General features: G+C 42.7%; 1 protein-coding gene across 2 annotated transcripts in view; it reads left to right on the top strand.

Annotated features, from left to right (window-relative positions):
* The window catches only part of dera (deoxyribose-phosphate aldolase (putative)), a 50550-nt gene extending 25764 nt beyond the window's left edge, over nucleotides 1-24786 (top strand). For both annotated transcript variants that reach the window (XM_086010084.1, XM_086010085.1), the window contains exons 7-9: nucleotides 15514-15626; nucleotides 23741-23890; nucleotides 24057-24786. In XM_086010084.1, the coding sequence (XP_085866210.1) occupies nucleotides 15514-15626; nucleotides 23741-23890; nucleotides 24057-24113 (320 nt within the window). In that variant the 3' untranslated portion in view covers nucleotides 24114-24786. The remainder of the gene's footprint in view (nucleotides 1-15513; nucleotides 15627-23740; nucleotides 23891-24056) is intronic.
* The last annotated feature ends 444 nt before the right edge of the window (nucleotides 24787-25230 follow it).

Below are 25230 nucleotides of genomic sequence, written 5' to 3'. Positions count from 1 at the left end.
TAACAACCTCCTAGTACAGCAAGCTTTCTGATGTCAGTTGTTGGGAAATGTCCAAAATTGGAGGCAGCACTACTGGAAAAAGAAGGACGATAAACCTGAGGGACAGTCACCCAGTGCTGCGCCTGCGCATCTCCAGGCATGGCTTTGAGAGCAATTATCAAGCCTGCTCTTTCAGCTCAGAAGGTTCACGGAATGGCGAGACTTCACGAAAAAAAGGGAGAAAATAAGAAATAGTTGTAAAAAAAAAAAAAAAAAATTTCCGTGCACACAGCTCACTGTAGAATCATCGCATTTTAGAGCACAGAAGGCCATTCGGCCCATTGTGACTGTGCTAGCTCTCCTGAAAGAGCTATTGACTTAGTCTCAATTCCCTGCCCCTTCTCCTTTTTCTTTTTTAAATTTCTGGGGAAATAGTGACTCCTCTCCAACCATACAGACAGCTGAACCAAACTGCTAGCAATCTTGGCATTCTGATTGAGCCTGAGCTGAGCTTTAAACCTCGCATCAGATCCATCACCAAGACCACATGCCCACCTCCGCACCTACCTCAGTCCATCCACTGCTGAAACCCCTAGAAGTGCCTTTGGCATCATCAGACTTGACTTTTCAAACACTATCCTGGCTACCTTTGTAACCCCCATAAATTCCAACTTGTCCAAAACGCCGCTGTTCATATTTTGCCCTACACCAAGACCGACTGGTCCCTCAACCCCATCCTTACTGCTCTACACCAACTCCCCTTTCCCCAACACATTGAATTTAAACAAAAGCAAAATACTGCAGTTGCTGGAAATTGGAAATATAAGCTGGAAACTCTCAACAGTTCAGGCAGCATCTGTGGAGAGAGAAACAAGAGTTAACGTTTCAGTTTGATGACATTTCATGAGTTTATAAGCAAATACTGAGGCGGGGGGGGCAAGAACAAAGGGCTGTGATAGGGTGGAGGGCAGGAGTGATTTAAAATCTACGTGCCCTCCTGAATGCTGTGTTTCTCGGGTCCCAGCCTCTTGTACATCCCCCTCTCCCTTTGCCTTGCCAATGATGGCAGATCCTTCAGCTGCCTCAGTCGTCTTCTCTGCAACTCCCTCTCTTCAACCTTTTTTTAAAAAAAAAAAAACCTTCTCAAATCCAATCTTTTCAGCCAAGCTCCTGGTCACCCCTCCTAACTCTCCCTTCTTAGCGTCTGCTTTCCCTAAGCCTGAGCCATCAGCGAAGCGCCTTGATATGTTCCCTTATGTGCTAATAGCCTTCTGCATAATAAATTCTCCTGAACTCTCACTTTGTTCTTCAGTTCATACATTTTTGCCCCCCTAGTTACTGACTGACTGACCAGTGGTAATAGTTTTTATTTAGCTTGTCAAAACCCCTCATAGTTTTGAACACTTCTTTTGGTCTCCTCATAACTTTCTCTATTCTATTGCAAAGAGTCCCTGAATCTCTAGTCTCTCTTCATCCCTGATATTGGTAAATCTCTTCTGTACCCTCTTCATGGTATTCTTGCTAAAGTAAAGCATCTAAATCTGGACACTGCACTTTTTAACTGTGGCCTAACCAATGATTTGCATAGGTTCAGTATTTTGTCTTTTTGTTTGCACTGCATAAGTTGTATTCTAACTTTATAATTAAAAAAAAAATTATTGGCCCTCCTTAGCATAAATCTCAGCTGCAGCGTTTTCTGTGTAAGTACTCTAGGGTTTCAGCTGGTTTGGATAATTGGAAGTCCTTTTATTGAAACACTTTAATTGTTTGGACAAATGTTCCAGTCGTTCCTAAAGTGTAGGTCATTTGGTAAAGAGGTCACAATCTTTTTAACCAGAAATGCTATTTTTGCTTGGTTGTCCCACCTCCATGCATCCTTTATGATGGTATTTGTTGAACACAATTGGCTCACTAATAGTGTAACAATGAAGGGCGCATGCCCGTCTGAAGGGCATATTACGACATCACGAGCGTGCATCCCTAGATTTTCTGCCCAACGACGAGTGCCCCCCCCTTGATTTCTTGATTTGCCCTCCTTTAATCTACTGACCTGATCTCATCTCTTCCTTCCCAAATTTGATTTAGGAAGCTGTTGGACAGAATATAAATCAACAAATAATGGAGGCCTGTAAAAAAAGGTACGGTAATAATCATGGGTGATTATAATCTCCATATTGATTGGACAAATCAAATTGGCCATGGTAGCCTAGAGGAGGAGTTCATAGAGTGCATCCGGGATGGTTTCCTAGGACAGTATGTAATGGAACCAACCAGGGAGCAGGCTATCTTGGATCTGGTACTATGTAATGAGACAGAATTAATAAATGGTCTCATAGTAAAGGATCCTCTAGGAAAGAGTGATCATAGCATGGTTGAATTTCAAATTCAGTTGGAGGGTGAGAAAGTTGTATCCCAAACCAATGTCCTGATCTTAAACAAAGGCAATTATAATGGCATGAGGGCAGAACTGGCTAAAGTGGACGGGAAAAATAAATGAAAGGGTAAGAAAGTTGAAATGCAGTGGCGGACATTTAAGGAGATATTTCATAACTCTCAACAGTGAGAAAGAAAGATTTTAAGAGAAGGGAGCACTATCCGTAGCTAACTAAGGAAGTAAAGGATGGTATCAAATTGAAAACTAAGACATACAATGTTGCCAAGATTGGTGGGAGGCTAGAGGATTGGGAAATTTTTAAAAACCAGCAAAAGATGACTAAAAAAATAATAGAGAGAAGATGAATTGTGAGAGTAAGCTGGCAAGAAACATTAAAACAGATAGTAAGAGCTTCTACAGGTATATAAAAAGGGAGAGGGTAGCTAAAGTAAATGTTGGTCCCTTGGAGGATGAGACTGGGGAATTAATAATGGGGAACAGGGAAATGGCAGAGACTCTGAACAAATATTTTGCATCTGTCTTCACTAACAACATCCCAATAATGGATAATCAAGGGGCCACAGGGAGTGGGGAACTAAAGACAATCACCATCACTAAGGAAATAGTACTTGGTAAAATAATGGGACTAAAAGACGACAAGTCCCCTGGACCAGATGGCCTGCACCCCAGGGTCTTAAAAGAAGTGGCTGCAGAAATAGTGGCTGCATTGGTTGCAATATACCAAAATTCCCTGGACTCTGGAGAGGTCCCAGCGGATTGGAAAAACACTAATGTAACACCCCTATTTAAGAAAGGAGGGAGACTGAAAGCAGGAAACTAAAGACCAGTTAGCCTAACATCTGTCATTGGGAAAATACTGGAGTCCTTCATTAAGGAAGCAGTAGCAGGGCATTTAGAAAAACATACTGCAGTCAAGCAGAGTCAGCATGGTTTTATGAAAGGGAAATCATGTTTCACAAATTTGCTGGAGTTCTTTGAGGATGTAACAAGCAGGGTGGACAAGGGTGAGCCAGTGGATGTATATTTGGATTTCCAGAAGGCATTCGATAAGGTGCTACATAAAAGGTTACTGCATAAGATAAGAGCTCACGGAGTTGGGGGTAATATATTAGCATGGATAGAGAATTGGCTAACTAACAGAAAGAAGAGTTGGGATAAATGGGTCATTTTCTGGTTGGCAAACCATAACTAGTGGGGTGCCACAAGGATCGGTGCATTACAAACTACATTAATGACTTGGATGAAGGGATTGAGTGTAATGTAGCCATGTTTGCGGATGATCCAAAGATGGGTGGGAAAGCAAGTTGTGCAGAGGACTCAAAGAATCTGCAAAGGGATATAGACAGGCTAAGTGAGTGGGCAAATATTTGGCAGATTGCATATAATGTGAGAAAGTGTGAGGTTATCCACTTTGGCAGGAAAAATAAAAAAGCAAACTATTATTTAAATGGAGAGATTACAAAATGTTACAGTTCAGAGGGACCTGGTGGTCCTTGTGCATGAAACACAAAAAGTTAGCATGCAGGTACAGCAAGTAATCAAAAAGGCAAATGGAATGTTGACCTTTATTTCAAGGGGGTTGGAGTATAAAAGCAGGGAAGTCCTGCTACAACTGTACAGGGTATTGGTGAGACCACGCCTTGAGTACTGTGTACAGATTTGGTCTCCTTATTTAAGGAAAAATATACTTGTATTGGAGGCAGTTCAGAGACGATTCACTAGGTTAACTCTAGAGATGAGGGGTTTGACTTAGGAGGAAAGGTTGAGCAGGCTGGGCCTGTACTCATTGGAATTTAGAAGAATGAGAGGTGATCTTATCGAAGCATATAAGATACTGAGGGGGCTCGACAGGGTAGATGCAGAGAGGATGTTTCCCCTCGTGGGGAAATCTAGAACTCGGGCATAGTTTCAGAATAAAGGGTCGCCCTTTTAGAACTGAGATGAGGAGGAATTTCTTCTCTGAGGGTCGTAAATCTGTGGAATTCTCTGCCCCAGAGAGCTGTGGAGCCTGGGTCATTAAATACATTTAAAGTGGAGATAGACAAATTTTTGCAAGATAAGGGAGTGAAGAGTTATGGGGAGCGGGCAGGGAAGTGGCTTTGAGCCCAAGATCAGCCATGATATTGAATGGCGGAGCAGGCTCGAGGAGCCAAGTGGCCTATTCCTGCTCCTATTTCTTATGTTCTTATAATGATTAAATTTTATGTAAACAGTCCAGACTGTTCAATGTCACCAATACAGCTGTATATTGCCTATTTTGTGAAGCATTTAGTCAAATGTCTGTTAGAGCAGGGAGTGAGAAGTTCAGGGTTGATAACGGAACTTTGTCCAGCTGTGGCACTGGAAATTTAAATAAAAATTTGCACCTTGAAAATTAATTCAGTGAATTCTTGAGAAGGGAACAATGAGAAAAAGTTAGAAATATATTCTTGAGAGAAAGAGAGAATATGACAACATTTTTGGAGCTTTGTTTCTGTAGTACAAGGGAGGAGTTGCATGCATTGGCGATGTATGAACAATGTGTTCCCAGTCACCTACTGGTAAACTCGAGGAACAGCACCTCATCTTCCGATTAGGCACTTTACAGCCTTCCGGACTCAATATCGAGTTCAACAATTTCAGATCATAACCTCGGCCCCTATTATATTTTTATATTTTTTATCCACACTTTTGGTTTGTGCCTTTTCCTTTTTTCTCTCTCTCTCCCACATGGCAGCTGTCTCTCACTCTGCCAGCGCATTTCACACTTCATCTAGAGCCATTGTTTGTTTCTTTACCTGTCCTATTACCATCTCGTCTCACCTTGAATATCTCTTAATGTCTCCTCTTCCATCCCCTCCCCCATTTCCCAGCCCCCAAACTGCCTTTTAATCTGTTTAATTTCTTGCCTTTTCTTCAGTTCTGTCGAAGGGTTTCGACCCGCAACGTTGACTCTGTTTCTCTCTCCACGGATGTTGCCTGGCCTGCTGAGCTTTTCCAGCGTTTTCTGTTATTTCACCTACTGGCATTTACTATCTCTCTAGAAGGGGTGAGAATGAGGGCAAGATGAGCGAGGAAATCATTAATTCAGTCTCTACAGTGACTACAACACCATGTATAGGGCAGATAAACAAAAAACGTGGATTTCTCTAACACTTTGGGCTGGAATTTGCGGTCGGAGATGTACCACCGAAGTTCGCCTCTGACTGCAAATACCGGCGTACGCCCTCATCGGGAGCGCAAAATCCAGGCCAATATGTCTCCGGTCCATCCCAAAGTGCTTCACTTCCTATGATTATTTTGAAGTGCAGTCACTTGCTATGTATGCAGATGTGATATTATTGGTAATCCCCCTCTTCTCCAAAGTCCTTGAACATGCCACTGCCTCCCAAACCCTCGAACTCCATGTTTGAATCCCTTCAATCAGGTTTCTGCCTCCTGCCATAGTACCGAAATGGCTCTTGCCAAGGTCACAACTGACATCCTAATTGACTGCGACAAAGGTAAACTATCCCTTCTCGTCCTTCTTGACCTGTCTGCAGCCTTTGACACTGTTGACCACACCAGCCTCCTCCAACGCCTCTCCTCTGCCATCCAGCTGGGTGGGACTGCACTCACCTGGTTCCATTCTTATCTATCCAGTTATAGCCAGAGAATCCCCTGCAATGGCTTCTCTTCCCACTCCTGAACTGTTACGTCTGGTGTCCCCCAAGGATCTATCCTTGGCCCTCTTCTATTTCTCATCTAAATGCTACCCTTGGCGACATCATCCGAAAACATAATGTCAGTTTCCACTTGTACGCTGACGACACCCAGCTCTACCTCACCACCACCTCTCGACCCTTCCACTGTCTCTAAATTGCCAGACTGCTTGTCCGACATCCAGTACTGGATGAGCAGAAATTTCCTCCAACTAAATATTGGAAAGACCAAGTCTTGAGTCCCCGCCACAAACTCCGTTAGTTAGCTACCAACTCCATCCCTCTCCCTGGCAACTGTCTGAGGTTGAACCAGACTGTTCGCAACCTTGGTGTCGTATTTGACCCCGAGATGAGCTTCCGACCACACATCTGCGCCATCACCAATACCGCCTACTTTCACCTCTAACATCGCCCGACTCCGTCCCTGCCTCAGCTCACGTGTTGCTGAAACCCTCATCCATGCCCATGTTACCTCTAGACTTGACTATTCCAATGCTCTCCTGGCCAGACTTCGATCTTCCACCCTCCATAAACTTAAGCTCATCCAACACTCGGCTGCCCGTATCCTAACTCGCACCAAGTCCTGCTCACCCATCACCCCTGTGCTCGTTGACCTACATTGGCTCCTGGTTGAGCAATGCCTCGATTCTAAAATTCTCATCTTTGTTTTCAAATCCCTCTAAGGCCTCGCCCCTCCCTATCTCTGTAACTTCCTCCAGCCCTACAACCCTACGTGATATCTGTGCATCCCCGATTTTAATCGCTTTGCCATTGGCGGCTGTGCCTTCAGCTGCCGAGGACCTAAGCTCTGGAATTCCCTCCCTAAACCTCTCCTCCTCTTTCCTCCTTTAAGACGCTCCTTAAAACCTACCTCTTTGTAATATCTCCTTATTACAAAGTGTTAAATTTTGTTGACGCGCCTTGGAACACTTTACTGCATTAAAGGCACTATATAAATGCAAGTTGTAATATTTTGCTATTCAGTACCTGTAGGGACTGCATTAATGATACGGGATTTGAATAAATTGCGAGGGCGAAGTTAAATTTTATTTTAAATAAGGTGAATTAAAAGGATATTTATGTTAATTTTCAGTTTGGGGGAAATCATGCGACAGCCAGTGTTTAAGTGTCACTTTGGTGAATCATAAATTAGCTTTGCAGTTTCTTAATATTGCAGTAGGTGGTGCTGTTACTTATAGTGTCTGTATCTTGTAAGTCGGAACTAGATGATAAAGAGCTGCATAGTAGGCTATAATCAGGGTCAACAAGAACATATGGATATGGATTCTACAGATTCTGTGTAATCCCAACTTATCTTTTGTGGCTAATTAACACTTTTTTCTCCTGCTCCTGCCCCCCTTGAATCTTCATCTATTATACATTACTTTTTACCCAAAAGGACAAGATGTTGTTCTGGCACCAAGCTGCCTGCAGTGCATCTCCTAATCTGGCCACTAAAGCTGCCTTTATATTGTGCAAGACCCGCGCCACTGCAGCCAGGCTACTGAAGTATGGATCTTGTGCGGCTGGCTGCAATCCCAATGAAACCTGCCGAGACTCAGTAAGGCCAGCTGCCGGGACTGGCGTTTTTAGTGGGTCGTAGCAGACTCTGCAAGACCCGCGCTTCAGACACCCAGCAGCATTAGCATAATATAAAAGCAGCTTTGTGCAAGAGTGGCCTGGGATGACCTTGCCTCTAAGATTGCTCCTTCTAGAAAGAAAATCTAGACTCCCTATTCAAGTGCATGTCCAAGATAGCGTGACAGTACTTGAAAAGGAGCAGCGGAGTTCTCCCAATTTCTCAGCCAACATTTATCCTTCAACCAGCACCACAAAAACAGACTACCTGGTTGTTTATCTTATTTGCATTTCGTGGAACCACATTTGACTCCATAACAAACAGTGGCTGCACATCAACAATTCATTGGCTGTGAAGTGCTCTGGAACTTCCTGAGAACATAAAAAGGCGCAATATAAATGCAAGGTCCTTATTTCCTTTCTGCAAGAGAGCCACCAATGCAGAGCATGACAAACTCGAGAGAAACTGAGAGCCACATTCTAATCCACAAAGCTCTTGGGCTGCTTTTCAAACCCATTGCATGGTTCTGAGCTTTTTAATAGAAGGAAAGACTTGCATTTATATAGTACCTTTCATGACCATAGGACGTCCCAAAGCACTTTACAGCCTATTAAATACTTTTTTTGAAGTATAGTCACTGTTGTAATGTAGGAAACGCAGCAGCCAATTTGTGCACAGCAAGCTCCTAAACAGCAATGTGATAATAACCAGATAATCTGTTTTAGTGATGTTGATTGAGGGATAAATATTGGCCAGGATATCGGGGATAACTTCCCTGCTCTTCTTCGAAATGGTGACATGGGATCTTTTACGTCCACCTGCGAGAGCAAGTGAGGCCTCGGTTTAACATCTCATCTGAAAGATGGCACCTCCGACAGTGCAGCACTCCCTCAGTATTGCACTGGAGTGTCAGCCTAGATTTTTCTGCTCTGGTCCCTGGAGTGGGACTTGAACCCACAACCATCAAATCAAATCAAATCAACTTTTATTGTCATTGTTAGTGCACAAGTGCAGTACAACGAAATGTAGGCTTGCGGCTCCCGAGAGTGTACATTTAGATTAAGACCATCTGACTTAGGCGAGAGTGCTACTAACTGAGCCACAGCTGACGATGTAAGATTTGGCCAGTAACTTGCTCAGTGCTAGAACTGTACAACTCGTTTTTAAAATGCTTTTTAAAATTCTTGTCTGGTAATTTAATTTCACTTTATTACACTCACTTACGTTTGTCTGGAGCTTTTTATGGCTGCTTAACGTGCCCTGAGCAGATGAACAAATGGCCTTTATTTTGTGTGTAGAGCAAACCAATTGAGATGGAGATGATAAAGCTGTTGTGAAGGAAGATTCAGATTATAATTGGCCTGGAAATAAGCCCTTTCTAAATAGACTACTTCCCCTGTGCCGAAAGAAATACTGCTTTACGAAACTTTTAAAATTATGACTTGCAAGTAGTTCTGAGGATTATATTGTAACTCTGTGCAAAATTACTTTTGTGTTTTGCTAGCAATATGTAACTAATGTTTATAGGACAGTAGTTCATTAAAATGCAAATAACCTAATTTAATGTAAATGAGCTGGAGTGACCCATTCATCCTTCTACATTCATTTATTCTCCACAGACCAAATGTATAATGCTGCCATTAGAATGTGGAGGGTGGGGGTGGGGGGGGATGGTTTACAGATTCCTGCCCATTGAGAGATTTTTCTTACAACAGCCTTGTGATAGCCTTATGGTTTCTCCTGCATTATAAAGATGGATATGTTTAGCACTTAGTGCACCAGCACTGTTTGCTTCAGCCAGAACCCCTGCAGTATCTTATCGTAGTTTCCACAGACATTGCTGTGTCCTTTCTGCTTCGGTCAGTTGAGGCATTCAAGACACTCGAGGCTTGTGTCGAAGATATTTTCAGACACAGCAGGTCAGTCAGTATCCGTAAAGAGAAAAGGCAGGTTAATATTTAGGGTGCGAACTCTCGCCAGCGCTGAAAACCAAACCGCAGATGAGCATTTTAGTAAAGTTGGAAAAAGTGCGAGAGAATAGTGGGAGGGCGAGAAACAACAACAACAACTTGTATTTATATAGCGCCTTTAACATAGTAAAACGTCCCAAGGCGCATCACAGGAGTGTTACAGTACAAGACAAAAATTTGACACCTAGCCACATAAGAAGAAATTAGGGCAGATGATCAAAAACTTGGTCGAAGAGTTAGCTTTTAAGGAGCGCCTTAAAGGAGGGAAGAGAAGTCGAGAGGTTTAGGGAGGGAATTCCAGAGCTTGGGGCCTAGGCAGCTGAAGGCACGGCCACCAATGGTTGAACGATTATAATCAGGGATGCTCAAGAGGGCAGAATTTGAAGACAGTAGATAAAGGGCACACATCCCAAAAGTTAACCCATGTTTTCTCTTTTTAGATGCTGACTGACCTACTGGGTATTTTCAGAATTTTCTGTTTTATTTTGGATTTCTATCATTTGCAGTTTTTTTTTCTTTATTTGTATGCCTGTTCCTGCTAACTTTGTTGCAGGTTAAGACTCCTTCTTTAGGGTTTTTAAGATTTCCATTCCAATGCTTCTGTAGAATTCCACAAACTTGCCATAGCAGAATTGAGAATGACCTAGCCTCAACCCTGTTGCGTGTCATGGATTCCTCTGTGGTAACCATTCAGATGAAGCATGGGAAGCTCGCCAGTCCAAGGGAGGAGCTTTTTTCTCCTGTGGAGTTCAGAAAAAAGCATGATCATTTGTGAGTGGGGTGGAGGGAGTGTACTCTCAAAAGATACAATCCAGACAGAAGGAGCTACAGGAAACTTTTTTTTATCCGGCACGGACGGGACCGACGTGGAGCCGGTTCATCAAAAATTCCGGATAACCGAACGCTATAGTAAAAGATACGGAGAGCTGACAGCTCCGTATAAAGCAGCAAACCCTGTTGCTTAGCAACAAGTTCAGAACAATGGCCACAAGTTGCAAGCGTCTCTAGCTTAGCAACAGCTGCAGCCACACCCTTGCACAGCAACAGATGGAGGAACGCAAGTCAATATGAAGTAAAACCTACTCCTGAATTTTGCCGGTTAACCGAGATTTCCGGTTATTTAGGTGCCGGTAAATCGTAAGTTTCCTGTACTTATAAGGGCATACTGGGTGATCTACTGTCTGCAATGTGGCTCAGATCTTGTTCATAACAACTTGCTACCTTGTGTGCATGTTGTGCAGACCAAAAACCTATAACAATTTGCAACGGTTTAATATAACAGAGGCATCCTGTTATGCAATTATGTGCCAGAGTGTAATAATTTCCCATTTTGGCTTTATAACGTTCGGGCCTACAGTTGAATCACTTAGCCAGTTGGCTTTAATTGCCTCCTGCATTATCTTGTAATCAATTTTTATCACCCAAGGCATTAAAGCCATATGATATTGAACTTGTTCTGTGCTCTTTTGAATATTCCACCCCCTCCCCCCACCCCAGTACTGTTGAACAGGATATTTCTCATTGGGGAAACGTGCTCTTTCCAATAACATGAGAACAGAATCATGTGTTTTGGTCATCAGTTATGAATAGGAAAGCTAGTCCTCAAAGAACTGAAATACAATTTCTGTCTTTTTTTATCATAATTGCAGATAAAACTGATTATAACTAATTGCATACTGATCCACTTTGGAAATTAATTTAACACTTTTTTTTCCAAATAATAGATTTTTTGGTCTGGTTTTTTTCTCATTAAATAATCCGTGACTTAGAATTTTAAAATTAGAGTAATAATTTGATACATTAATCTTTGGAGTCAGTAATTTTATATCACTCTTCACACAGTCTTTTGGTTTGCAAATGAATAGTACTTTAATTCTGGAAAATGCATTTAAAAAGCATTAGCCATTACGTGATAATTAAGAAAGATGAGTACAAAGGAAATAACACATAGAACATTTCTTTAATGAACTGAAAAATGTTAATCTTGTCCTGTTTAGTGATGAGGTGCAGAATTGCAGCTAAAACCCTTGGAGAATTGAAGCAAATGAATTTAGTAGTGGATGTAATTAAGACACATTGAAGCATCGAGAATAAGAATGTTATCTATCTTTTTCATCAAAAGCTGATTATTAAATGTCAAAAGAAAAAAAATCTGATTATGGACTGTATCAAACAGTCCTGAGATGAATTTGCCTGTGCTAAAATGAAGAATAAAGCCTTACTAAGGCCAAATAAAAAGTAATCCTATATTTTTCAATTGAAAGCCCCTACAAAAGATCATTACTTATTTTTAATAGAAATTTTAATTTACGTTTTGAAAAGTTGTGTTTGGGTTCCATAGAGGTGGGAGTGATGTACAAGTACTTGTATTATTATCTATAATCGGGGGTGCCAATTGGTATTTCAGACCAGTATGTTTTTCAGTGAATCTTAAAAGGATTCCTCCTCTATCTGCATATGTGTGTCTCCTATCTAGACTGATAGTTTGGAACAGTAGGTGATTTCTCCTTTGCGCAAGGTTTTGAATTTGAGTCCTGCCTTTGCTCTACTTCACGTGCCTTTTTGGGAAGAGCTGGACAGGTCTGGGGGAAACCAGTATTCAGGTATATTAATCACTGTACTGTACATTGTCTAACAGTGTAGTCAAGACGTAGACAGTCCACATGTTTAACATGTACTTGTAAGCCTAAATTTTCCAAGTACTTGCCAATGGCGAGGGGCTTTTACACTGCCAAGGCATATTGGGAAAATGCTAGACTTGCCCACGGTTTTCCGATACGCTCTGACGGTGAGTAAGGTTACTTGCCACTGACTTACTTGTAACATTACTCTCATAGTATCAGCTTAAGGCAGAGCCATACAAGCAACCTCCCCCATCTTTTGTGCTGGTGATATTCCAATTTGTTTTCTACTCTTCAGAGTTTTGAACCTAAAGAAAAAGCACAATGAAGTTCTGTAATCGATTCGAGTGACCGTGCATTAAAAAAGTGTTGCAAATCCTTGTATGCTGAAAATGTTTAAGAATCCCTTTTATATATAGCAAATGTGACCGAACCTCCAAGTATTGGACTTTTAATTATAAGGCCCTGGTAATTTGTTCATCCTGCACATTTACAAAGATTTAGGCTGTTATCAAATTGGAAACAATCACAGAATACTGCCTCTTAAAGAATTTTTATTTGTAGTACTTTTCAGCCAATGATAAGGGTGACCCTGAGCTTCCGGTCGCCTGTCACTTTAATTCACTGCTTCACTCCCACTCTGATCTCTCTGTCCTCGGCCTATTACATTGTTCCAGTGTAGCTCAACGTAAGCTCGAGGAGCAGCACCTCATCTTTCGATTAGGCACTTTACAGCCGTCTGGACTCAACATTGAGTTCAACAATTTCAGACTATAACCCCTGCCCCCATTTTTCATGCTGTATGATTTTGCCATTCCCATTTGCAACATTTTATCTTTCCTGCCTCCTACAAAATTACAGTATGTTCCTTCAATTCCTTCCTCCCCTTCCCCCCCCCCCCCCCCCCCGTCTCTGCACCTGCTTAATATCTGTTACTCCTCCAGCTTTTTCCAGTTCTGATGAAGGGTCCCAGACCTGAAACATTAACTCTGTTTCTCTCTCCACGAATGCTGCCTGGCCTGAGTTTTTCCAGCGTTTTCTGTTGTTATTTCAGATTTCCAGCATCCGCAGTATTTTGCTATTGTATTATGTGATCTAACCTGCCTGATTCCCTCCTCACTTCATTTTCTCTGGTTGTTCACACAGCTGTAGCTGTTCCTCCAAACAAAAAGCTCTTCATAGTACAGGAAACTTTGGTTTATCCGGAGGTTGTATATCCGGAAACCTCGATCTACCGGCAGAAATCGGGAGCCGTTTTGTTAGGTTTTTTTTCTTCTCGTGGCTTTGTTTTCAACAGTCGGGCTCTGGAAAGTCTCTCTGAAGCTGTTGCTAAGCTACAGAGACGCTTCCAAGGGGCCGACTGTTTACAAGCTGTTGCTAAGCAACAGTGTTTGTTGTCAGATACGGAGATGAAAACCTCCGTATGCTTCAACATTAACTTTGTATGTCCGGCAGTTTTGATAGATCGGCAACAGCTCGGTCCTGTCGGTGCCGGATATAACAAAGTTTCCTGTATTCTTGAAGGCTTATTCTTCAGAGCCTCTTTGAAGTCTGTTTTAGCCAAATCCCAATCATTTTACTCTTACATTATTCTCCAGAGATCGCGCCCAAATCTTTAAGGCTTCAATTGGCAGCCGCAGTGACCTAACAGCCTCCTATGGAGGGACAGTCTGGTGGACAGCATCCACTGGTATGGATGCTTATGAAAGCTGCTTGGGAACACAAGCCCTCAATACCAGCTGAAATCTTATCTTCCACAGACTGACATATGCTCCCTTTTGAACAGATGGCTTCTTGTGACCTCAGGTTTCTTGCACTAAAAACTGTCACTTTGCGCTCATTTCTGCATGCTGAGTAAATGAGTTTCACTCTCTAGTGGGGATCCAATAACATATTGCATTTGGAACTTGGAAAGGGCTGTTTTAGGACCTCGTCCAAAATGCTTGCCCAAAATATAATTTCTCAAAATATAATGTCTTCAGAAATGATGTATGGATTTTCCCTGCCCTACATTTTGCTCGGGTTGAAAAGATTCCACAATGCTAATGCTTTTACAGCCTCAGATTCGATACAGATGAAACCAAGGATGTGCACCATCCCAGGTAACCATTTGTTTATTTTTAAAATAAAACTTTTGGTCATCTACTTGCCATAGAGGCAGAACTTTGTGCAAACAATAGAAAAGGCTGCACTGCTGCTTTACTCTGCAAGTAGTCCTTATTGTTAGTTTATTATAAATTATCTATAAAGAGTAGTTTTACTCAGGAGTGACATGTATATATGATTTATTTAAAGCTGGCCAAATCATGTATTGCAGTACTCCATTGCTTTGAAATGTATTGTCCTGTCTGCTTAAAAGAAAATCATTTATTGTTTCTATAATGCCTCATCGTATCTTCAGGACATCCCATCGTGCTTCACATCCCGTCAATTACTTAGAGTGCAGTCACCACTGTACATAAATGTGGCAGCAAATTTACACACAGGAAGATCCCACAGATGCGACCATTCAGTCCATTTTTGGCGGTGTTGGCTGAGGGACAAATGCTGGACCGGACACTGAGGGGGCTCCATACTTCTCTTCAGTAGCAGCCAAAGAAATATCTCTCTTTCACTTTGATTACTTTTTCTGTGTTTTACAATTGGAGCCTCATTTCACCATCATAAGCATAATTATTTTGGGACCTTTTATATCTACTTAAACAGGGCAGTTGGGGCCTTGGTTTAACATCTCATCTGAATGACGCACCTCCAACAATGCAGCACTTGCTCAGTACTGCACTGAAGTATTAGCCTAGATTGTTTGCTCAAATCCCAGTGGGGCTTGAAGCCATGACCTTCTGACTGATAAGAGTTGCTGCCAACTGAGCCACATTGACATACCTTGATTCTTTCTCACTATCTTCCTCCTTTCGGACTTTTGTCTTTTGAGATTCTAACAAGTGAACTTTTACTTCTAGTTCTATATTTACTACATTCCTACTTGGCCTGCTTATTTTCTTCACATTCTTCATTTTTCTTCCTTTTTAGTTTTCATTATGGTTCTTTATATTATCACCAGTCTTGTGAAGAATTCTTGCAGAAAGGTCAGAGTCTTCGCTGTATTTAATTTTATCAACGCTATTATTATTTAGCAACACTATTATCGCTGCTGTTGGAAAGCAAGTCCTGTAGCCAAGCTCTGAACAGTTGTGCAGAGAATTGAACCCAAAAATCCTTCCACTTTTGTTCAAAAGCTTATCTCTAAATCTCTCATTTTAAATGTCATTCATTTTTTATATTTTTTTAGGTTCTGATTTTATTAAAACCTCCACAGGAAAAGAAGGGGTGAATGCAACATTCCCTGTTGCCTTAGTGATGGTACGGGCTATCAGAGACTATTATGCGAAGACAGGTTACAAGGTACACCAGCAATTGAGAAATATTTTGAAGTGTAATTTCTAAAATGACTTGTTCAGCACAATTCCATGTACTCTTTTTAGAAAAATGATTTGTTTGCCTAAAACCGGAAGCACATTGCAATGAACAGGAGCAGTGAAGATCTGCAATTTCATAAAAAACCCAATTTACTTAGATTGAAAGAATGGATTGGAATCTTTAAATGAGAATGTTCAGAGCTGTTGTGAAAGAGACGCACAAAAATCAAGTTTTCTATTCCGGCTTAATTGAAAGATCAAGGACTGCCTTTGAATGAGCTTGTATCATGAGTCTATCCACTTCTAAGTAGTATGGGCAAAAAAACATGTAAAGTTACAGGATGAAAGTGCAGTTCTAGCAAACATTCAATGATGGTATTAGAGTTATAGAACAGCACTGGAGTTAAATCCGTCTGCAATTAATAATGTAATTGCTTGCTTGGCACTTGTACTCTTAACGCAAAATAGACTTGGTGTAGAGCTGTACATGCTCTATGTTTAGCACTGCTTTCACCAGAAAATGTCAATGTTGTAGACCCAATTTGCCCCAAATCGGCACAACTCGCGCAAAAGATCGCAGAATCTCCCGTAAGTATGAATGGGGATCACTTTTTTAAAAAAAATACACGAACACATGAATTAAATAAAAATGTAAATATTACATATTTAAAATTCCATTTAATTAAATATTTTAAACAAAAATTAAATTTTTTGGAGAAAAAAATGTTTCAACAGGGCTAAAAATAAAATTACATTATTGGACAGGGTTTTTAATGTATAAATGAGTGAAAAAACACACCTTGTATGCACACGTAGGGGTCGCAAAATATGGCCCTTTAAGCGCAAATTACGTTTAGTGCAAATCGAGTTTCCATGATCTTGTGCACTAGTTAAAAAAAAAAAAAATTGCACTAGAAGCAGGCTACGCATCAGGATGAATTAATCACAGTTGGGAGTTTCTGCTAATTGTGCTCGTTTGCGAGCCTTCGAGGAGGCTTTAAAAATTAAGCTGGTTCTGTTGGGCGCAAGGACACTAATCGGCATGTTTTAAAAACTTTTGAATTTTTTTTTTATTTACTAGAACTGACTACCGTACACCAATATGAATAGCAAATAGTTCTGTATATTTTTAATAGCCATTTTCAGTCATTTAAAATTGGGTTACTCACAGGTCAGGTGATTGGACACTGATTAAAAACGCTTTTTTGTGCGAAGCCCATTTTCAGCTGTATTAATCAAACTACATCAAGTTACCACTCCTAAATATATCATGGAATATTGTTTAAAGCAAAAAAAAAAAAATGTTTAATTACTTTTTACAACTCTGCCTGATTGCGCTGGTTCATGGCAGATTTTACGTTTGGTGATATGCAAATGAGTTAGAGCAGAAACATGAGTGGGGGAAAAAACCACTCCTCAACACGGGTGCAATTCAGTACCCTGTCCCTGCCTTCTCCCCATATCCCTTGATCCCTTTAGCCTTAAGAAATATATCCAACTCTTTCTTGAATATATTTAATGAACTGGCCTCCACCGCCCTCTGTGGCAGAGAATTCCACAGGTTCACCACTCTCTGGGTGAAGAAATTCCTCCTCATTTCAGTCCTAAATGGCTTACCCCTTATCCTTAGACTATGACCCCTGGTTCTGGACTCCCCGGCCATCAGAAACATCCTTCCTGCATCTAGTCTGTCCAGGCCTGACAGAATTTTATACGTTTCGATGAGATCCCCTCTCAATCTTCTAAACTCCAGTGAGTATAAGCCCAATCGACACAATCTCTCCTAATACGTCATTCCTGCTATCCCAGGTATCAGCCTGGTGAATCTTCGCTGCACTCCTTCCATGGCAAGAACGTCTTTTTCCAGGTAAGGCGACCAAAACTGCACATAATACTCAAGGTGCGGTCTCACCAAGGCCCTGTACAACTGTAGCAAGACATCCTTGTTCCTGATTCAGATCAGTTGTGATCCTAATAATTGTCAATAATGAATCCAACCCACGCTATTCTATTAGTCAAATGGTCTGCATGCGAATGTTGCATACTTTTTGCATCCACATACAGTTTAAGTTTAAATTGTGATGTGATATATGTATTCGCCCTGCTAAAACTTAGATACTTTAATTATTCATCAACAATACTTTGCATATAATCTCAGCACTGCTATTTTGAATTTCTGCAGACTGAGGGAACTACAACAGTGCATTCAGACTGCCTGCACCCTGACCAGTTTCCCCAAACAGAAAGTGATAGAGGGATGCAGCAGGTTCATTGTCGTCTCTCTGTCTTGGAGACAGGCTGGAGCGAGATGGAATCAGCTGGGATAGATTTTCAACTTTTTTAAGTCAGCCAGTCATGTAGAAATTACTTTCGAACAGATGTTGATATTTTTTGTATCAACCCAAGATGTGATGGTGTTGGAATGGCTGGATCCTGAGAGGACAATATATTGTTCAACACCATACTTGCACATTACTGTTGTGTCTCAAGGGGTTTTATACCCTTACCTATATAACAATTAAGAAGGACTCCGGGGTGGAGAGTTTAGTTAACGGCCATTTTATTTACAATGTGCTTCTGCACTCCATTTCCCATAGTGCATTGCAAATCACCACTACGGTATCCCATGTGGGACAATTCTAATACACATTCTAAATACACAACATATTTGCTCCCCCTTAAAATAATGTCCACAAAACACAATAACTGAAAATGACTATAACTTTGGAAGAGAGGGTAGACTGCCTCTCCACTCCGCTAACCCTGGGGATTATTCTGCCCCATGCACACCGGTTAGCACTAACTGTAACTAAGGTGCTCTGGAGGCTGCCTTTCTCTTTGGGGGTAACGCCTAGTCTCAGGAGCAGGCTCTGGCTGGCTCTCCCGTGACCCTGCAGGCGTGGCTTCCTCCCTCGATGGCACAAGAGTGGATGGTGCCACCGTCTCAGGGTCGGACGACCAGTCCCTGCTGGAGCCCCCAGCAGGTCCTTGATCCTCTGTTTCTTGGGTTACCTGTGGCGACTGTCTTGGCAGTAACTGGTCTACATGCTGTGGTAAACCACTGTGTTCACTGTTGTTGTTGTTGTTGTTGTCGTTCACTCTTGTGCCTGACTATGCCTCAGCTGACTCCGCCCCTGGGCTACCGAGTATAAGAGCGGCCGCATGGCAGCTCCTGGCATTCGGTCGTCCACTAGAGGCATAGTCCTGATCTGTCTGAAGTGCAATTCAGTAGTTAATAAAAGCCTGTCGTTCTGAACTCTGCCCAGCCTTTTATTAGAATTGATAGCACATCACATGCCGTCTCCATGTTCGGTCGTCTCCGGTGCGGACTCGGTATGAAACGGGGCCCGTCTTTTGAATGACCGTAGCCGGGACCCACCGCTCTGGGGTGGTGTAGTTACTCGCAAGGACTTTGCCCCCCCACCACAAAGTGTCGTTCTTTGCACCTCTGAGCTCGTCTGCTGACTTGATCCTGCTGATTGGCGTGCACCACTGCTTCTGTGGACGTTGGCCTCAGCAGGTCAAGGCGTGTCCGTAGCTGCCTTCCCATGAGTAGGTAAGCAGGAGATGCTCCAGTCGTAGCATGAGGTGTGTTTCGGTATTTCAGCAAGAAAGCATTCAGGCACTGCTTTAGAAGAGCATCACTTCTTGCCGCTTTCAACGCGCGTTTCAGCGTTCTGACAAATCTCTCCGCCAGTCCATTCATGGATGGATGATAAGGCGCGGAGAACGTGTGCTGGATTCCATTGCTCTTGAGGAACTCCACCATCTCCTGGGATGTGAACTGTGTTCCATTGTCGGTTACGATCTGCTCCGGCAGACCAAATCGCCCGAACATCTCTCTGAGTCTCGATGGTTTTCTCCGTAGTGGTAGTGGACATTACTGCAACCTCCGGCCATTTGGAATGGGAGTCCACCGCGCGACCAGGAACATCGCTCCTTCCACTGGTCCTGCGAAGTCCAGATGGATCCATTGCCACGGTGTCGCCGGCCATTCCCATGGATGCAGTGGCGCTGCTCTTGGCGTATCCCTGGTTGTCTCGCATGATGGGCATGATTTTGCTTCAATTTCAATTTCATGATCCAGACCGGGCCACCAGAAGTAGCTTCGTGCCAGCTCCTTCATCCGGACAATACCACAATGTCCTGAGTGCAGCTCATTGAGGACATGTTTCCGCAGCTTTGGTGGTATGATCACTCGCATGCCCCAAAGGAGGCATCCTGACGTGACAGACAACTCCTTCCCTCTTGACAGGTAAGGTAGGAGCTCAGGTGGTGCGTCTGACACCCGTGATCCGTCTCCTCGCATCACCCGATCCAGCACCTTGGATAGTGTAGGGCCCACTCTGGTCTCTTTCTTGACCTGCCGGGCCATGACAGGGGCATTGCTCACCATGTCAAAGTAGAAAATCTTTTGCTCACAGCCTTCAGAGGGCACAGGCAGCGGAAGTCTTGACAATCCGTCCGCATTGCCATGTGCTGCTGACCTCCTCCGGTATTTGATGTTGTAATTGTGAGCGCTTAACATCAGCGCCCAGCGCTGCATCCTGCACGCTGCCAGGGAGTGGACCAAAGATCGATGTCAGAGGACGATGATCCGTCAGCAAGGTGAATTTCCTTCCGAACAAGTAGTGATGGAACTTTTTGATTCCAAAGATGATGCCCAAAGCCTCTCTTTCGATCTGCGGGTATTTCACCTCCGCCTTGCTCAAGGACCTTGACGCGAATGCAATCGGCTTCTCTTCGCCTGAGGGAAAGATGTGGGACACGACCGCGCCGACGCCATAAGGCGACGCGTCACAGGCCAGCTGAATCTGCAACGACGGGTCAAAGTGCGTCAACACTCTGGGGTCAGTCAAAGCTGCTTTGGCTTTCTTGAATGCAGCTTCGCACTTCTTCGTCCACGCCCAGGCCTTGCCCTGACACAGCAACTCGTGTAATGGCTTCAACAGTGATGCCAGCTGTGGAATAAACTTTCCGTAATAGTTCAGGAGACCTAAGAATGACCGCAGCTGGCCGACATTTGTAGGTGCAGGCGCGTCGGCAATGGCTTTCACTTTCGACGGTGCTGTGTGTAGGCCGTCCGCGTCGATGACATGGCCTAGGTACTCCACTGATGGCTTGAAAAATTCACATTTGTCCTTGCGAACACGTAAGCCATATTCTTCAAGTCTTCCCAGTGTCTTCGTCAGGTTCTGCAGATGCTCGTTGTCGTCCTTTCCTGTGACAAGGATATCGTCGAGATAACATTGTACCCCTGGAATGCCGCTTAAGATCTGGTCCATAGCCCGCTGAAACAATGCTGGTGCTGACGTTATACCAAAGGGTAGGCGGCAGTACCTGTAGAGGCCCTTGTGGGTGGTGATGGTGAGGTACTTCTGTGAGTCCTCTTCTACATGCATCTGCAAGTAGGCTTGGCATAGATCAATCTTGCTAAACTACTGACCGCCTGCTAGACCCGCGAAAAGATCTTCAATGATGGGGAGGGGGTACTGTTCAGCTGAGAGCACAGGATTCACTGTTACTTTGAAATCTCCACATAAGCAAACCGCGCCGTCACTCTTCATCACTGGTACCACGGGCGTGGCCCACTCACTGTGCGAAACCGGCACCAGGACCCCTATCTTGACCAGATGCTCCAGGTCAGCCTCCACCTTTTGGTCTGAGGGTGTAGGGAACGTTCCTGGCCTTCAGGAATCGTGGCTGGCTGTCAGGCTTCACCTTGAGTTTGACCGTAATCCCCTTCATACTCCCCAATTCTCCGTCAAAGACAGCCGCATGCTTTGTCAACACTGCCGCTAGCCCCGCCTCTTCGACTGACACCGCATTCACTTTTTTCCAATCCAGATGAATTTTCTCCAACCATGGCCTGCCCATCAGGGATGGATAGTCACCCTTGACCACGTAAACTGGCAGCATCACAGTTTGTCCATTAAGCTCCACCTTGACCTCCGTCTTACCCAGCATTGGGACTGTTTCCCCAGTGTAGGTATTTAAGATGAGCTTGGCCGGCGTCAGTGATAGGTGGTTCAGTTTTTCTTTGAATAGTTTCTCTGAAATCAAGGAGACAGCGGCCCCCGTATCCAGCTCCATTTTGACCGGTATTCCCTCTAGTAGTGGAGTGACTCCATAGCCTGATGAGCCTCCATTCACCGTTAACACATGGAGATTCAACTCCCCATCAGAGTCTGTGTCACTGTCTTCCTGTTCTTGTTTCACCATGTGTAGGTTTTTCTTTTTAGATCGCCAGTTGGATGTGTTTCCTTGTTTGTTTTTGTGTGTCTCTGTGTAGGATTGTTTGCTTTGCCCTTTACACACACGTTCAATGTGTCCTTTTCACATTTCCGACAGGTCAGGTCTTTACACCAGCAGTCAGATGGCTGATGACCTGACCTTCCACATCTGTAACACTCTCTGGCGCCCCTTGCATGCTTATCCGGTGTAGCTGCTACCCTGTGCACTCTTGTTGCAGCCCCCAACAGCTGTGCATCTTTAGCTGCTAACTCCATAGACACAGCGAGCTCCACTGCTGATTTAAGCGTCAGTTTGTCAGTCGTGAGCAAGCGCTTCTGTGTTGCTTCACATCTTAATCCACACACAAACCTATCACGGACAGTGTCATTTAGAGTTTCACCAAACTCACAATGCTCAGTTAGCTTCTTTAGCACTGCAACATATTCAGCTATGGACTCACCCTCCCCTTGGTTTCGTTTGTGAAACCTGAACCTCTCGGCAATCAGCAGCGGCTTGGGTGCGAAATGTGTTTCCAAAACGTCCACAATCTGATCATATGTCTTAGCGCCGGGCTTATCCGGGTGCATCAAACTCCGTAACAAGCCAAATATTTTTGCTCCAATCACACTGAGGAACGTCGCCACTTTCACGTCATCTTTAATGCCATTTGCAGTCACGAAAAATCCAAAACGCACTCCATTGCTCCGCCGTTTCATCAAATGGTCCAAACGCTCCGGTTAGCATAGCCATTTTTGTTTTTTTTTCTTTACAGTCCTTTTCCTCCTTTTTTTATTTTTACAGTCCTTTTCCTCCACTTCATTTCACTGTATCATTACTCTCCCCCTTCTTATTTGTGTAACACACGAACCACCACCTTTACGAGGCGATTGCATCAGCACTAAACTGTGTGCGCGCCATTAAGAAAAGACAGGAACTTCTTACTTTAAACATCGCCGATTCCAGTGCAAAGTGATGCGCAAGTCCGTCGTCCTCGTCGCCAGTTTTGTTGTGTCTCAAGGGGTTTTATACCCTTACCTATATAACAGTTAAGAAGGACTCTGGGGTGGAGAGTTTAGTTAACGGCCATTTTATTTACAATGTGCTACTTCACTCAATGCACTACATTTCCCATAGTGTATTGCAAATCACCACTACGGTATCCCATGTGGGACAATTCTAATACACATTCAAAATACACAACAATTGCAACAACCATCTTGTAGAAATAGATACTGCTGGCAAACTAGTTTATAGTAAGTATGATACCTAGTTGCAAAAACTGGAATTATGATTCAGCCTTCAGTATTTTGAATGATCTCTAATTTTTTAGTATCAAATATTCTTGACGTTCAAAAAGAAGGTTGTAACCTTTAATGAAGTGGAGTTTTTCTTTCACCTGCCTAAACCTGTAATTAATTTAAGCAAATTGCATTCCACTTTGCATTGACCAATATCTTCCGCTTGAACAAAGCTTCACATCTGTTGTATTCTGACAGTTGGATGCAATTCAACAAGGTGTTTTTGTTAATAAAATCCAGATTGATTCACAGCACCCAAGACTTGGTGTCTTGATGACCACTTCATCACAATTTACCAGGTGGAGACTGATCAGGGACTATCTTGTAAGACAATTGGCAAGACAGAGAGTTAAGTGAAAGCTGCCTAGTTGGGTACTGGGTGGAAGGAAACCTTTAGCTACAGCCATGATCTCCTTGAATGGCGAAATGGGCGCGAGGGGCTAAATGGCCTCCTCCAATGTTCCAAATAGAAATTGGCAATTTAAAATGATAAGTTTAGAGAGAGTGCTTACACGCCTGAGCTAAATCTTCTGATGTATCCCCATAACCATTGTATTCTGTTTTGCAGGTTGGGTTTAAGCCAGCAGGTGGTATTTGCACTGCGAAGGATGCACTGACCTGGTTGTCACTGATCAAAGAAGAGCTGGGCAATAAATGGCTAAAGCCAGAATTGTTCCGAGTGGGTGCTAGCACGTTACTGTCTGACATTGAAAGACAGGTTAGGATTCCGACAGAAACTTTTGTGTTTTTCTTTTAATTCTATTTGTACCAGTTGTGTTTTGGTAATTTCTGCCAACTGCTGAGATTTAAAAAAAAAAAAAAAGTTTAGTCAAGAGGACCTTGTGTTTTTAAAATATACTGAATTCTATTTAATTTTTCTTCAGATTTATCATCATGTGACAGGAAGGTATGCAGCAGCTCATGAATTGCCAATGGCTTAAACAAGCATGTGTTACTGCCAGCCCAGGAAATGGTTCCGGATGTTCATTCACTGCATCATTCCTCCATCAATGTGTACATTACTTTTGCTGGAGCTTTGAAATTTTATTTTTTGTTTTGTTCGAATTAAAAAGCATCAATTTTGCCATTTTTCACAAAACTTTAATACATTGCCATATTCTGAATAGGGTTGTTAAAATATAAATGTTTTAAATATAATTTGATCTGAGTCTGAAGTTTAAGAAATTCATAATTTTACATTGTTAATTTATGCTAAAAGTATTTTTTTTAATTGAGTTCTGGTTGGCATAGTTCATGTGCAGATAATGGCATGAAAATTTTTTTTTTTCTCTGAATCGAAGTGCTATACATTGCAAATCATTCTGTTGAATAAAATAGATATCTAGTTTTATTTGGTCTCCACTATACAATAAATTCAGTGATTCCCACGCTCCCAGTGTGGAACCTTCCTCATGGGAGATTGGAGCAGCAAAGTGGGGCTACAACATTAGAATTCTAACTCTGATCACGGCAGGAGGGCTCTCTGCTAGGAGTTTGGGATCACTGAATTTACCCTGGTGGAAAAACATTGAAATATCTACAATCTGCTTTTTTCTTAAACTTCATTCATTTCTCACATTTTTAATCTCATAAATATTAAACTGTGGCATTTCAGTGGTGTCAAGTATGAACTTTTTTTGAACCAAGCCTTTCAAAACCAAACCAAGACAAGAGAATCTTGCTGAGATTCGTATGGTACCTTTTTCATTTTAAAAAGTCTTTGTGGCTATTTGGATAATATTCATCAAAGACTAATTTGCTACCACAGCACCAGTGTACTGATCAGGTTTTACACTCTCCTGGAGATGACTGATAGCGAATGACCAGCTCAACACCTCTTTCAACCTGTCAACTCACTGGTCTGCGGTTTCCATAGCAATTCTTTCTTCTGTGCTGTTTTGGGATGGCTAGGAGTCCATTCCCTGCCAGCTCCCAGTTTGAAGTTCAAGGGCAGAACTTCTCCACTGGTAACCCACTTCATTAGGGAATTAACGAGGAACATTGCATAAGACCCCTTTTGGTCACAGGCATGACACATTCAGTACTAAGGTAGCCTGG

This window comes from Somniosus microcephalus, chromosome 17, assembly GCF_052327205.1.
Source record: "Somniosus microcephalus isolate GS21.2 chromosome 17, FLI_Smic_1.0, whole genome shotgun sequence".
In the NCBI taxonomy this organism is placed as follows: domain Eukaryota; kingdom Metazoa; phylum Chordata; class Chondrichthyes; order Squaliformes; family Somniosidae; genus Somniosus; species Somniosus microcephalus.
This window is presented reverse-complemented; position numbering and strand designations above follow the sequence as displayed.